Genomic DNA, 14,245 nt, shown 5'->3' on the forward strand with positions numbered 1-14,245 from the left:
CAAGCTGCCCTGCCACTTCTGAAGCTCTTAGCAGAAATGTGGGTACCTGTCCAAGTGCCCTGAGAGCTGAAGAAGGCTTTTGCTGCAAGTGCAGAGCAGTCACAGTGCACAGCTCAAATGCAAACTACACCGAAATGTACTGCATTAATCTCTGCAGCACCTTTCTATTAATGGGAGTGAAATTATATTTACAAATCTTATTTATTAGAGGACTTGAAGCCGTGACATAAATGAAATACATTACAGTAAATGAATTCTTTCATCTCGTTTTTAGGATTTTACTAATGAAATACTGATTCTCAGACTGTTAAAGCTGGGCACCTCCAATCCATTCCAATCACAAGCAGTAGAGACATTTGAGGCACAAACATTGTTATATTAATGAGCTACATTAATTTTGATGGAGCCATGCTATTTCACCCAGATGAGAGCTGCCTCATTTGTTATAATTATTTCTAGTCTTTAGCACCTGGGAGCTCCATTATGTTTAGGCACTTTCCAAACAACTTCATTGCTCAGTGTTTTGTTGTTTTTTTTGTCTTCCTATTCCATGCTCACGTGCTTGGGGCAGCCGGGTGGGCAGGAGGCTCTTTGGGCAGGATGCAAAGAGCAGAGCAGCTGGTGAGGGCAGACCAGAGCTTGCTTGGGGCAGGTCTGGTAACTTGCTTGGATGGGTAAGAAGAATGAGCTGCAATCTTGGGCTTGGATGTTCAAACTCACCTGAAGGCAGTTGGAATTACAGATGGAGGAGGGGCCCAGCTCCTTTAGTATCAAAAAGCCTTGGTAAAACCACAGGGAGCTCCTTGGCAAACTTCCTTAGCTATGCATAACTGAGGGCTGTGTTCCCAGGCTGTGTTCTATAGATCGGGTTGAGGAAAGGCATCAGAACGTGCCAGGAAAGTGCTGCTTTTTTAATTTTTTTTTTCCTTTACGCTGTAACCTCTTGCACCACCGTCTGGGGGTTGGGGCTGTCGCCTCGCCATTGGCACCGCCGTGCTCTTTCCACACCGCTCACAGCAGTTGTTCTAAATGAACCAACAAACAGTGCTGGAACCACAGCCGAGCAGTTCTTCGCGTGCGGCTGCCTCAGAAGACGTCGTCGTGCAGAGCGCTGCTGGGGAGGCCCTCGGCCAGGCCTGGCTCCAGCCACGTCTCGCTGGGGCAGCTGCGTGCCCTCTGCAAAACAAGCAGAGCTCCAGCACCGACTGAACCAGCGAGCCATCAAGAGCTGCAGGGTAGCCCACAGCAGCAGTAACGCCAGCACCTCACCAAATGTATGCTTTAATTTAGGCATGGAGCGCTCGCAGCAAGCAGCTCCAAGGTCTCATATCCCTGTGCCCTGACCTTCTGCTCACCCTGAGCTTCCCTTAAGGGCAGCAGGACTGAAGGTAGCGCTGAGATGCCCCTGGGAACAGAACAGCCTCTGTGCGTTCCCATTTCCTGGCTGCGGTGTTAATATTTGCCGTTTCTCACATTCTTATTTGTGATACCCTAAGTCATGTTATTTTACACCCGTGGCTTTGATTAAAAACAAACATTTGCTAATCTTTTAAGCCTGTTTCCTTGACCGGACCATGGAATAATACCCCAAAAATCAAACCTCTATTCTGAGGGGACAAATTAAAATCAAGTTAGTAAGCAGCGCTTCCTTGAGCAGACAATGAGGAGTTTTATCTTATCTGTAAGGCAAATGTATTTACCGGGAAAGCGACAGCAAACATAATAAAGCTTAAAACCAGCTTAACAGTAGGACACGAGCATCTCTCACCGTTTGGTTTCCCAAAACAAATCGGCTCTGCAGGAGCTGAGCTCCAGTCCCTGCCAAGGCACGCCGTGCCTGGCCGCGCTGCTGCCACGGGAAGCAGGGCTGGAGGGACAGCACCCAAGTGTTCCCTCTGTTGATTAAGAAAAACCGAAAGCGATTAAAATACGACTTTACCTCGTAGTGATTTGGAAAGGGATCTCTGAACTTGATCCTGGGCGTCGGAATGGGCGGAAACAGTTTGCTCCACGTGTGTTGTCTGTGGGAAACAGAGGTGAAAGGCTGTGAGGGCACTGCTGGGTGCTGAGGAAGCGCCCGACCTGCGGGCACCAGCAGCCCTGACTGGGGGAGCAGTGCAGGGCTGTGCCTGAGGGCAGCCTGGTTTGGGAGTTCAGGACGGGCTGCCCTGTGCTCAGATCGTGGTTTCTGGACATAATCTGTGTCTTGGCAAGAGAGCAATTGCAAGAAATTGCATGGCTTGCCTGTAAGCTGCTGGATTTAGTGGTGATGGGTTGATGGTCGGACTGGATGATCTGACGCGTCTTTTCCAACCTTAGTGATTCTGTGATTCCTTATTGTGGCCCAAGCAGTTGCACATTTGTGGTAGCAAGAGCTGCAGTGCAACCGTTTCCTCGCATCTGACACAGCTCAGAGTACAGAATACACATCTCAGTCACCAAAAGGCTCTGTCTGCCAAGGTCCAAGCAGGGCCCTATTTTAATGGGAACGTGGCCAGCGTGAAGGTGACAGGGCTTAGCTCAGGAGGAGCGTGCAGAGCCTGCTGGGGACCGGCCTGGTGCCCACGAAGCAGAGGTGAGGCTGAGGCATGGCTGCCCTGCAGCACCTGAGCCCTGGGCACTGCAACCAGCCCCGCTCCCCCACCCCATTTGTTCTGTGACAGCTCTGGCTGATCTCTGGTTCGTTGAGCGCTTTGGTTACTTTGACTTTCCTTCTAAAGCTTTCCGATTTCTGTCAAGTTTTCTTTTATCCTATTATTCCTCCTCAGCAGGGAGTCTAAAATAAATTCCTGCTGCTAACTTACTCTTTTCCATAGCTTTCATTTTGAGACAGAAGAAAAATCCTCATCTCTCTCCCGCCCACCCTTCCTCAAAGCATTTTCAATCAGTTTGGAGCTAAACCTTCCTGGCTGAGCGGCTGCTGCCTTTAAGGAGACATTGATTGGGAACTGATTATTTGCTGAAGGGAGGGGAAGTACCAAGGCTGGCAAAGCAAGATCTGACTGAGCGAGTTATGGGATGTCTGCCATTGCTGTGCATGGACCGGGGCTTGGGAAGGCATGCAGCCAAGAAAGGAATGTGCGCACCCTGGTGCAGGCACTCCATCTTCACAGCTCCTACCACGAAGAGCAAAGTGATCTCAGAACAGTAAATAATCAGTTGTGCTCAGCAGAAACGGGGATCTGAAAAGGCCTCTTTGTTGTGAGGTGGCATTTCTGTGGGCATAAAGAGGGACTGGTTTGTGCTCTGCCTCTTCCCCCAGCTTCTAGCAGGGGCCGGATCTGGAAGGACCAGAATAATCCTTTGTGTCCTGGCCTCCCAGGAGGAGAAATAAGTTTAGCTCTGTCCACACTGGTTCCACAGTCCCTGCGGCACATGGTTTTCAAGGAGCTGAGGGAAGGCTGAGTGACCCGCTGCCACCTGCCTCGCGGTGCCCAAGTTCAGTTCAGCTTCAGCCAAAGGGACCTGGGGAAAGGCTGCTGCCAGGAAAGATGGAGAATTTGGGAAAACAGCAGTAAAGACCTTCCCAGCATGCTCAGGGAAACAGCAGCAGGGGTGCAACCTGCTCTTGCCTCAGTCTGAGTGTGGTTTTGATTCACGCTACTGCTGCATAACGTAACCAAGGAGGTGTGGTTTTCTTCGGAGCTGGTGCGTTTGTAGTTGTGCTGTTTATCAATGAAAGATTTTGATGGAGCTGTGCCCAAATCATTTATTGAGTCAGCAATAAGCGTAAGTTACACATCACTTCTGGCCTGGAAACACTTAAGGATGGGCGCACGAGTGCCCAGCAGCACTGAGGTGGGAGCACAGCCGGGTTCGTGGTGGCTGCATGACCCTCAGGTGCAAGGGTCCTTGCAATGGGGCAGTGCTGTGGTGCTTACAGTGATGCTCTCAGTGTGGTCCTGGTCTTTTTTTTTTTGCAGAACGCTGAAAAGTGGAGTGATTAAATATTTTGTCGCAAAAAAAGTAATCTAGACTAATCTGTATTTGCCTTTATATGGCTTAGACCATGGCCCTTGCTGTTAGCACCACTTGGACCATTGGGCTTTGAAAACGCCCTGTGGGCCCCTCCGAGCTTCACTCTGCTTCAGATGTTGTGCTGTGTCTTTCTTTCTAAAATTTGCTACTTTCCCACAGGCTGGATTTTAGAAGGCCAAAGATAAACAGAAATAAGAGAATATGTTCTTTTTCCCTCTTGTAACCTCCGTGATGAGACGGATAAAATACTTGATTTCACATTTTGCTAGAGTGCCTTTACTGACGGCGTGGCTCCCGAGATTCTCTGTGACCTGTTCCAAATGACGGCCCTGCAGCAGGTGCTGGGGGCTGCTGGCCATGGGCTGTGTGGGGTGCAGACAAGAAGGGGAACAGGGCAGGGCAGGGTGGGCATCTTAGGGTATGCAGGATCCTCTTGGGGGATCTCCTCCAGGAGAAAGCGTTGCTCAGAGGCAGAGGTGAGGAAGTGTAGAGGATGCTCATTCATGAAGACAAAGGGCAAACTAGGAAAGCATTCAATTGTGCTTTTCATCAAGACAGTTTCCTCATCTGTTACTGCAAGTAAGTGAAAAGGTTCTCCAAAAGGCTACTTTTCCTTCTAGCTGTGATCTTTACCTCTGCTTGCATCACAGAAAAATGTATAGAAGCCTTTAGTAGAATGAAATTCCTTATAATATCTTTAAATTGCATGAAATTTCAAATGATTCCGTGGCTTGAATTGCGTGGTACACTTCATGAATTTTCAACAGCGGTAAAAACTGGGAGTATTAATGAAATTGTGATATAGGGAACCTGTTCTACTGTTCTTTTTTTTAATATCTGCAGATATTAAACATACAGGCTAACCTCTGTGCTTCATCTTTATGCACCTCCTGCCTCCTCCCAGAGTGGGCCAGTGGGCTAGAAAAAGGGACAGTGAGGTAAAGAAGTGGCCAGGGGACACATCAGGCTGACCACTAATTCAAAATGCACTACAGAAATTAATCAGAAATTAGCAGAGTTGAGGATGGCACTTAAACTGAGGGGAACTGTGTGTATTGTGAACCAGAAAACTGCTTGTAGTTACGTGGATTCTTTCATTCATCACTTATGGCCTGACCAGCCACTGCTACTGAAATCCAACACAGCTGGCTTTCTTTACAGCACGTTCTTGGAAGTTTGGCTATGTGGAAGCTGTTTTAGCATCCATAGCCTCTGCAGTATTTAAAAATAAGCTTAAAAACTCACAACAGCTAATACTTGAATGCATTTGTTCTTGTCAAGGGGTGACAAGGAGCAGAAAGCTCAAAAGACCACTGGAATTTTTACCTCTTCAGAGCACATACCACACTCTTGACATACAGACTACTTGCCCAGGGTAGAACATTGTGTGCACCTGTGCTGGCCAATGAGAGAATCATGGACTGCGTGTATGTTTTGGCCATGAAAGATGGTCTCATCAGTTTTACTGAGGTTAAAGACAGAATCCCCCTCTGGAAGTCATAAACTCTGTAACGTCCACTTAAGTGAGGAAATGAGAGATGGACAAAAAGCCTTTTAGGGAAATGTTCTCTCTTGATATATGGGGTTCTCTTTGTTTTAAAATTAAATTGAATGACCCTCTTAACCCATCAGTTTGGCTGAATATTATTATTGATAATTAATGAGGCTAATTCTTCCTTATTCAGTACTTTTGCTTTGTGTAATTACGCTTGAATACAAAACTCAGCATCCCTTCCAAAAGTTAAGCAAAGCTTTTAATGACCCCCAAACCTGTTCAACACCAATACTTAGGTACACTGAAGAAATTAATACTTAGAAGAAATTAATACTTAGAAGAAATTAATACTTACGATTTGCATACTATAGCAATAAGCGTGACCGTACAGCATGTGGATACACAAAGCACAGCAAGACTCCAGACTATCAGATTCTCCTGTTTGTTTTCTCCTGAGTATCAGGGGAAAAAAATGTACATGTACTTTAGTGCAGATGTCATTTTAAGCATGCTTTTACAAAAGGTTTCATCGGCTGTTTTCTATTCATATCACAGTTTAACATGCAAACTATGCCGACTTGGTGTCTCAAATTAAAAATGAAATGTAAAGCTTCAGGAATAGATTCTGTTATGCTGACATTCTGACTTCCTCAATACACTTCTTTCACTGCACTGCCACCAAGCAGAGCAACCTGGCCCGGCAGCACTGCCAGGATGCCAGCCTGTGTCACACCTCATCCCCAGATGCTCAAGGCAGCAGAGGCACTGCTTGCTTGTAGCCTCAGGCACAACCTGTTTGTTTTCCATTAAATTGCTCTTCAATTCTGCTCACCCTTTGCACAGGAACTGCACTTCTCTGCCTTCATAAACTTGCCTGTAAAAAAGATGTTGAAACCTGCAGTTTTTCCTGTGAGCTGTTGCTGATGCATTTCCTCTGGGAGGATTTCTCTACTGCCTCTGCCTGCGAGCAGACACAGGTATTTCTACCAAGGTCAATGTTTTTATTTTAGAAAGGCATGCTTAGTGACCAGGACCATTACTTTGTGCCACATTATGCCATATAACAAAAACATTTACATTGAACTGCATTTTCAAAAGGTTGCCGAGTCCGTGTGTGCTTCTGATAACCACCAGTCCTATGTATCAAATGTCAGCACTGCCATTACCAGGTAATTGAGAGGACATAAATCGGCCAGCAGCAGACACCTTGGTTTTATTGGTGCAGTAGAAAAAACACAGTATTGAATTTGGGCCAGATTTCTTCCTAAGAAACAAGGAGCTGAGTCTGGTGTCTCAGACTAGGCAGCGGGAGCAGGGCATGGGTGCTGCCATGAGCTTGCATCAATGTGTCCTGGGCCTTCGTGCCACTGAGACAGAAATCCCCAGCTGCAAACATGGCTTATTTATTGATTCTGGATGGCTTATTTAGTCTGCAGTGCTGTCACTTTTCTTTCAAGAAATCAGGAGTGTTACTGTCAACCCAGCTGGGTTATGCCCAGTGCAAACAACTTGTGAAGGCTGCCATCATAAAGGCTGGGAAGCATTGCTTCCCAAACCAAAACCAGAAGAGTCGTAAGTCTTTTCCATATTATGGTCGATGGTGCTCCCCAGAGACTTTGAAGACCTCCTAGTACCAACCCCTTGCCATGGGTAGGGGTGCCAGTCACTAGACCAGGTTGCTCAAAGCCTCATCCAGCTGGTCTTCAACATGTAAGACAGAGAGGGAATAAAGGAACCATCCTGAGAGCCACACAGAAAGCTGGCAGCAGAGTGGATCAGAATGGCTGAAATGTGTACTGAAATCCAGCAACTAATGGAGTAACCTCTGCTGGGTCAATGGATTGTAACAAGCCTCTAAATATCCCCTTTCCTAAGATAAACTGAAGAAGTTGATCCTGTTCTTGGATACGTTTGAGATTTTAGTCTTTGTTGGTTTTTTTTTTTGAAAAAAAAAAAAAGGAAGACTAATTTCCTTTTTGTCTCGTTAAACAACTAAATGAATTTCTCATATTTGGTATTTGCTGCCTCTTAGTAGAGGAGTCATTAACAATTATGTTTCCTGGTTCCCCAGCTGCCATCATGCTGCAGGATAGAGATGGCTTCAGAAGTGCTTCAGTTGACAGGGAGCTTCTCTCAGATTCTTCAGAATTGCTGGGTAAGCAGAACTGGGACAGCACAGACCTGTGAGTACCTTCCAGCCCCAACCTTGACATAATCATCTGTTAAACCATGAGCCCTGGCAGTGGGTTCTCCCACATACCAGCCATGAGTATTTTGTTTGACTGCAGCACTTCTAAACGACCTCTCAGAGAAAGGTGGTATCAAGGTGAGCTTTAACAACGCCGCTTTGGCAGCACGTGGCTGCACTGCACAGGGTTTGATTACCACAGCCCAAGGAAAGGATTCAGAATTGGATTTCAATTTTTAGCAAAGCTAGAGAATGCTGCAGAGGGAAGGGAGAAGTACAGTAGATTTTCTTTTGCCTTTTTTTTTTTTTTAGTGAAAACCAGGAAGTGAAGAAACTCAAAAGATGTTAACAGCAAAGCAGGATGTCTAAGAACAAACAGTTGATAACGTGCCATGATAAGAAAACTGCTGCTCCCTGAAAAAAATTATGTTCAGTAGGAAACACAGAACAAAGTGGGGCAAATGATCATATTCCAAAGGTGGTTTGGTTTAAGATTTCAGGTAGCTCCAATAAGGTAATACTGGGGTGACCTCTCACAGTACCTTCCAGCATTAGCCTCTTGGAGCATCTACTTCTGCTGTTTTCTATTAAAATTAAGGGAGTGTTGCACATGCTGATGGTTTGGGCAGTACGTGCTTTCCAGTAATGTATTCCTCCTTCATTACAAGACTGATGCATGCAATCCTTACCAATATAAAGAATTTCACTCCAGTCACTCCAGAATCCATTTACAGCACACATGTAATGATTTGCTCTTAGCTGTATGGAGTATCTGCAGGTAACATCAATCCGTAATCTGAAGTCATGTGAATATGTTTTTGATACCTGTTAACAAAACAATACCATACTGTCACACATTATTTAAGACCAGGAAATCTAGAAAACAGATTAATCATGTTTGTTTTTTTTTTTTTTAATTTTAAAAGCTTCTTTAGTAGACTTGCATTGAACATCACACACTGCTTTGGAGAAAGTTGTCTGACTTCACAGGTGCCATTCCTCTCCTCATGTATCAGTATTTCAGAGCAAATCTTGTGAAATATGCTTTATTTTGGATTCTTCCTTAAGATCCTTAATGCTGGATGTTGAGAACTGTCCACCATCATCCTTCTGAAGCCAGAACACAGTACAAGGGAGTAACCTTCTCGTTTTTCTGTTTTCCAAGCTCTCTTGGAGATGGTTTGTTGCAGGCATAAATGATATCCAAAAAGGACATAAAACACGAAAACTGCTGAGATTTTGGCTTTGTTGAACCCTAGTCACAAATGGGACACAAGTTTCGCCAACAGCCCATAGTTTCAAGAATGCACTGATAGCAGATTTTAATTTAAATGATCTTAAATGTGTACCACGTTTATGAATACAAAGGCTTTTTCTCCAGGTTGCATGAAGTCAATCTTTATCCATACAGGACAGTGAGTGTCAGGAGCGAAATGTAATGCTGGGGCACCAGAGAAGCAATTACCTGCTTGTTTCCTGACTTCAAGTTGGTGAGGTAAAATTCGTATTCAAAACAGCCTTTAGGGAAAGTAGAAAGTGGCTTCTCCCATGTGGCCACGAGATCATTTTGCTCTAAGAATACAGTGACATTTCTGGGAACATTCACCTTCTCTATGAAAAGAAAATCACACCAGTAAGTTATATATAGAGTGAAGTTTAAATACTAGCAATTGAAACAGCTTATAAATTGATCAAGTGTTCAAATGCAGCCTATACTTTCTGAAGTTATTTCACATTTTAGGCAGAAAATGTAAAGATTAAAGAGGAATAGGTGTATTGCACAAAATAATTAAAGGAAAAGAACTTTAAAAATCCACTTATAAGATCAGAAAAACTGGATTATTGAAGGAGAAGGTTATTAAATTACTCTTTGCAAAGACATGAAATTAATCATAGACTGCTTCAAACCGTTTTGTTTCTTTTTTTAACCAGGAAAGTTACTGAAATCTGGAAAAAAATCAAATGATCAGCAGGTATTTTGTGGATTGACAACATTCTCTCACAAGTCTTTTACAGTTCTGCTGGACTTTATTCATTGAACTGTTTGTTCATTTGCTTGTTTCTACTCACCAATGGCGTTTTGGTTAAACAACTGCTGGAAAGGCTTGATTGCAGCATACTTGCTGGAGCCATTAATGTGTATTACGATGAGCTCATCAATCTCACCAGGAACAATACGAGTCACTGAGAACCTGCACTCTGTATTCCTGTTCCACTTGTCTTTGATGTAATCTTGGCATTCTTCCATGTAGGTCTCATACCTAAATTAAAACATTTGTGAGAAATGCTCTCCAAAAAATTTTGTGTTGAGTAAAATGGGAGAAGACACCAACCTGTAAAATAGAAAGTACTCAGTATCTTCTGGTGCCCCTTTGCCAGGAAGCCAAGTGCAATGGAGAGAAACAGTGCTAGAAATGGTGAAGTGAGTAACACAGGACAGATCAGTGACAGCTGTATTTTCAGCACCTACAGAAACACAGAATTATAAGACAGGAAGAAAATAAACACTTACTACAGAAGTTGCATGAAATTGGCACTTCTAAGACACTTTGACTACAGTCTTTTGTCCATTTTTATCTAGGTTTTGTCCAGTCCTGGTACTGATCGCACAGTTCTACCAGTTATGGAAGGATGGAGATTCCAAAAAATCACCAAGTAAGGCTGTAGCACACAGCACCATGATGTACCTTCTGTACACCTTGGGATTCAGGCAGTGTTTTGCCATCCTTGAGTGGATGGGAGTAGGTTATCTCAGCTTTAGCAAGCAATGTTTAGAATATTTTATATGGGTTACCTATGTTGCATCTTCAGATTGTATACCAGGCTGTGGAGCCATACAGAAAGGCCTGGATTAAATGATTCTGTAAAACCATTGCAGCAGGTAGAGTGAGAAATGCTGTATTATTCAGTATTAAACCTCTCAGCTTCTGATGTCTACTCCATAGACCAGTACAGAACACAAATTCAGAGCTTTTTCTCATTTCTTCTTACCCGGTGGAGGCTGGAGTTCTGCTGTCACCCAGTCGCTCGTCATCTGAAGACCCTGATGGAAAAGTAACGTGCGGACATGTGCCGAGAAACCATTGTGAAGTACAGCTGTTTGGAGACTGTGAGTCTTCATTGTGTCATACTTGAAGATTAAAAGAAAGAAAGAAAGAAAGAAGCAACACAAGATAGAAGCTTAATTAAGGGATCTGCTAAGAGTGGTCTACAAAGGACGGGCTTTTAGCTGAGTGCCTCACTACGTGGTTGCTTGAAACCATCACATACATCACACCTTCTGCTCCCCTGTTGAACTCAACAAGAAGTCAGCCTTCTTAGCACACTGGACTTATTTTTATCTTACCTCTTCAAACACAGGAGTTAAGATTTTCACATCGTATCTAATAGTGTAGTTTTTTTGTTCCTGATTAGGACTTAGCTTCCAGCTTAGAAGTACTTGTGCTAATGCAGAGACTGTAAGGGTGAAGTTAACAGGTGGGAAAACCTGAACTGTAAGGAAGAAAACAAAAAAAGTCTTAGTGCAGTAATACTAAAAATGTTGTTTAGGCCAATACCTATAGATAACGTAGTGAGCAATACAAGAAAACAAAAATATTATATCCTATTAAATTATAAATAATATAATAAAACTATATTATATTATATTCTCTCAACAGTTTCTCTCAAAGCATTTCTGATATTTGAAAAATACATTTAAATAACAACCAAAACTTCATCAAATAAGAGTTTACTTAAAACTTAGCTTAAGAAAGTTATTAATTTGTTTTTTTACAATGGTTTCATCTTTATAATTACAGTAACACATTACATTTGGCTTATTAATTGGATTCAGGCTTTTCAGTTGGATTCCCTAGAGAATTGGGCATCTGTACTGAGCAGGGTCAATATGTGACCAGCCAAACAATCCATTCTTATTGACCCAGTCTTGCAGAACAGCATGATGTGGGGGCTGACTACGTGAAGGCTGACAGCCACAAGAAGACATATGTGAGAGGAAAAAAAAGCATGATGAACAGAGGAATTAGGCATAAGTGGAAGAAAACATAGAAAGGATGAGAATGATAATTTAAAATGACAAGGCAAAAGGGATTCCTGGAGCTCTTATGGAAATGAAGAAGATCTCGTGCTGGGGAGAAATGTTAGCATATAAATAGCAATGCAGTGAAATTATCAATCTACTCCCTTCCATTTCTGGAGTGCTTCAGAGCCCATCCTCCCTCATTTGCCATGTCCCAGGCAGCTTTTAATGCCCGTTTCTTCAACTTTCAAGCAAGTGTTTGGCATTAGAGAAATGGCCTCCTGAAGAGTTAGAAAACCCCCGCACCAACTGCCCTGAACTGCTTGCTCCAAAATGTTCCTTGTTCAGTTGCCCACAAAAAATGCCAACGTTAAGGTTCTTGTTGTGCCAGGACAGAGACCAGAGCTGCTGCCCACGATGTTCTATGCTGCCTTGTTTCTGCTGATAGGTGCGGTTTTATTCCTGGATGTAAAACTGTCTGGAACACTGCTGTTGTTGGAAGCAAAACAACTTACCTGCTTTACACTGAAGCGTGCGTGGCTGGACTACGATTCTTATCCAAAGGAGCATCAGACAAACTCTCATCATGCTGGCTATAAAGTTTAGATGGTCAGTGAGAAAAACCATGCATCAGAGTACATGGCTTGCAACCGTTTACAGACAGGCTGATAGCTAAAAGCAAGCACAAGCCCAAGCGTTAAGCACACAGACCATGGAGCATGCTACAAGTAATCACAGCTACATGACCAAAGCAACAAAACCTTGCAGGGCACAGAATTTTCTCCTTCCCTTGCAGGAAGATACATCTTGTTCAAGCTAAAATTAAGTACAACTAACCACATCTCATTTTGCTGCCTTTGTTTTTTCCAGGCCCCCTTGAAAAAGCTGCTGTTTCCAGCACTGCCATGCGTGGATGCTCAGAGCAGCGGTCATGGACCTACAGCATCTCTTAGCAGAGAGAGATGGCTTCAGGTAGGTTGGCTTTTGGTGGAGACCCATTCACTCCAACAAAAACAGCAGAAATAGCTGTCTTTTTAGCTGCCACTGTATATAAAATGGCTGCTTGCTGGAATTTACTCTCCGGTTTCCATTGCACTGAGAAGCAGTCTCAGCGCTCACCTCAAGGCTAATCCTCCAGTGTTAATTACTGGGGGTAAGAGAAACTATTTTGTTTGTTTCTAATTTAAATGAGCGACTATTTTTAATGCTTGAAAACAGCATGTTCCTATGCTTCCTACAGATTGCTTCATGAAGTACTGAGGGAAAAAAAATCTGTGTGTTATCATTCATGTATAACCTAATATAAACAACATGGAAATACAGAACAGCAGCTTTCCAAAATGTTCTCACAGAAGAGAAATACGCCCTCCTAGCCCAATCACACTGCTTCCCTGGGGCATCTACACAATTGCTTGTATGAAAAACATAATATTTTCAGACGGTAATGAGCAGAGAAAGCATCTTTAACCCATCAGCTCTCACTGAACCTCCAATAAATAACCCAGGGACTGGAAGCAATCCAATTGATCACAGTTGGAGTACTTCTGCTACACAATAACTATTTTAAAAAATGGTGTATGAGTGCTTAGTTCGTTAAAATGATGCATAATTCACAATGCAGTATGTTTCTTAATGTCCAAGTCTGCTCATTATCTGCATTTGTTTTCTGTGTGTATCTGGTATTCTGCCAGGCAAAGCGTCCATGATGCTAATTGAACCTCTAGAGTTTTCTAATGGATTATTCCTGGAGAGTCAGTGCTTGCTTTTGCATAGGTTGGGTTACTGAGACATTTTGGTCAGATATTTTGGTTCTTCCAGAATACACGTGAATCATTACCAGGGCACTGTTACCTATACCATACATTTATGCTTAGACAATGCCCCAAGATTTTTCCCAGTTGCATTACCATTTGTGAACGGTATCACACAGTCTGTGATAACAGGTTTGTCTCATGCGATGAAATCTTGAAAATACAATCAAAAAGTTAACAAATACCTACAAACAAGATTATGCTCCCCACAAAAACGGGCATAGGAAGTTCTCAGGATGAGTAAAAGCCTTGTTTATGGTTTTGGTTATGCGCAGTAAAAAGCAGTGAGGAGAAAGTCAAAGATGCATTCCCTTCATGGAAGGTTCTATTCCTTCATAAAGTGCAGTATAAGTCTAAACACAGTGAGCAGCTGAATTGGTCACGATTTTCTTTCTTACAACTGACACACGAGTTCTACTGAGAGGCAATTGGTCAGGAGCGGATTCCAGATGCACTTCCCACCATAATGCAAAGATGACTTTTCAAAGTGGGGCCAATCTTCAAACAAAGCACAGAAAGACAGAAAAACAGACTGCAATGTAAATCCCAGGAGGTTACCTGCAGAGTCTCCGAAGCTGTGTGAAGAGCCTCCTCTGTTTGTTCAAACGTCTTCTGGGTCGTCTCCCTGCGGGTTCCTTTTGCAACTGCTGTCTTTTAAGCACAGATGTGATAGGTACTTCAGAAATGATAGGAGATGATAAGTTAGACAAGCCTGCATTGTAAAAGGGAACTGCAGATTTAACCACAGGATG

The 14,245-nt window shown here is 43.3% G+C and overlaps 1 protein-coding gene across 1 annotated transcript; it reads right to left on the minus strand.

Moving 5' to 3' along the window:
- Positions 1–1,086: 1,086 nt before the first annotated feature.
- IL5RA (interleukin 5 receptor subunit alpha) lies at positions 1,087–12,309 on the minus strand (the record flags this gene model as incomplete). Its single annotated transcript, XM_079540123.1, has 10 exons — positions 1,087–1,176; positions 1,940–2,021; positions 5,829–5,925; positions 8,351–8,486; positions 9,127–9,272; positions 9,732–9,922; positions 9,995–10,127; positions 10,653–10,791; positions 11,008–11,153; positions 12,198–12,309. 10 exons carry the CDS (start codon positions 12,307–12,309, stop codon positions 1,087–1,089), a joined length of 1,272 nt encoding a protein of 423 aa, XP_079396249.1.
- Positions 12,310–14,245: the final 1,936 nt, after the last annotated feature.

Source organism: Tetrao urogallus, assembly GCF_951394365.1.
Source record: "Tetrao urogallus genome assembly, chromosome: 10".
NCBI lineage: Eukaryota > Metazoa > Chordata > Aves > Galliformes > Phasianidae > Tetrao > Tetrao urogallus.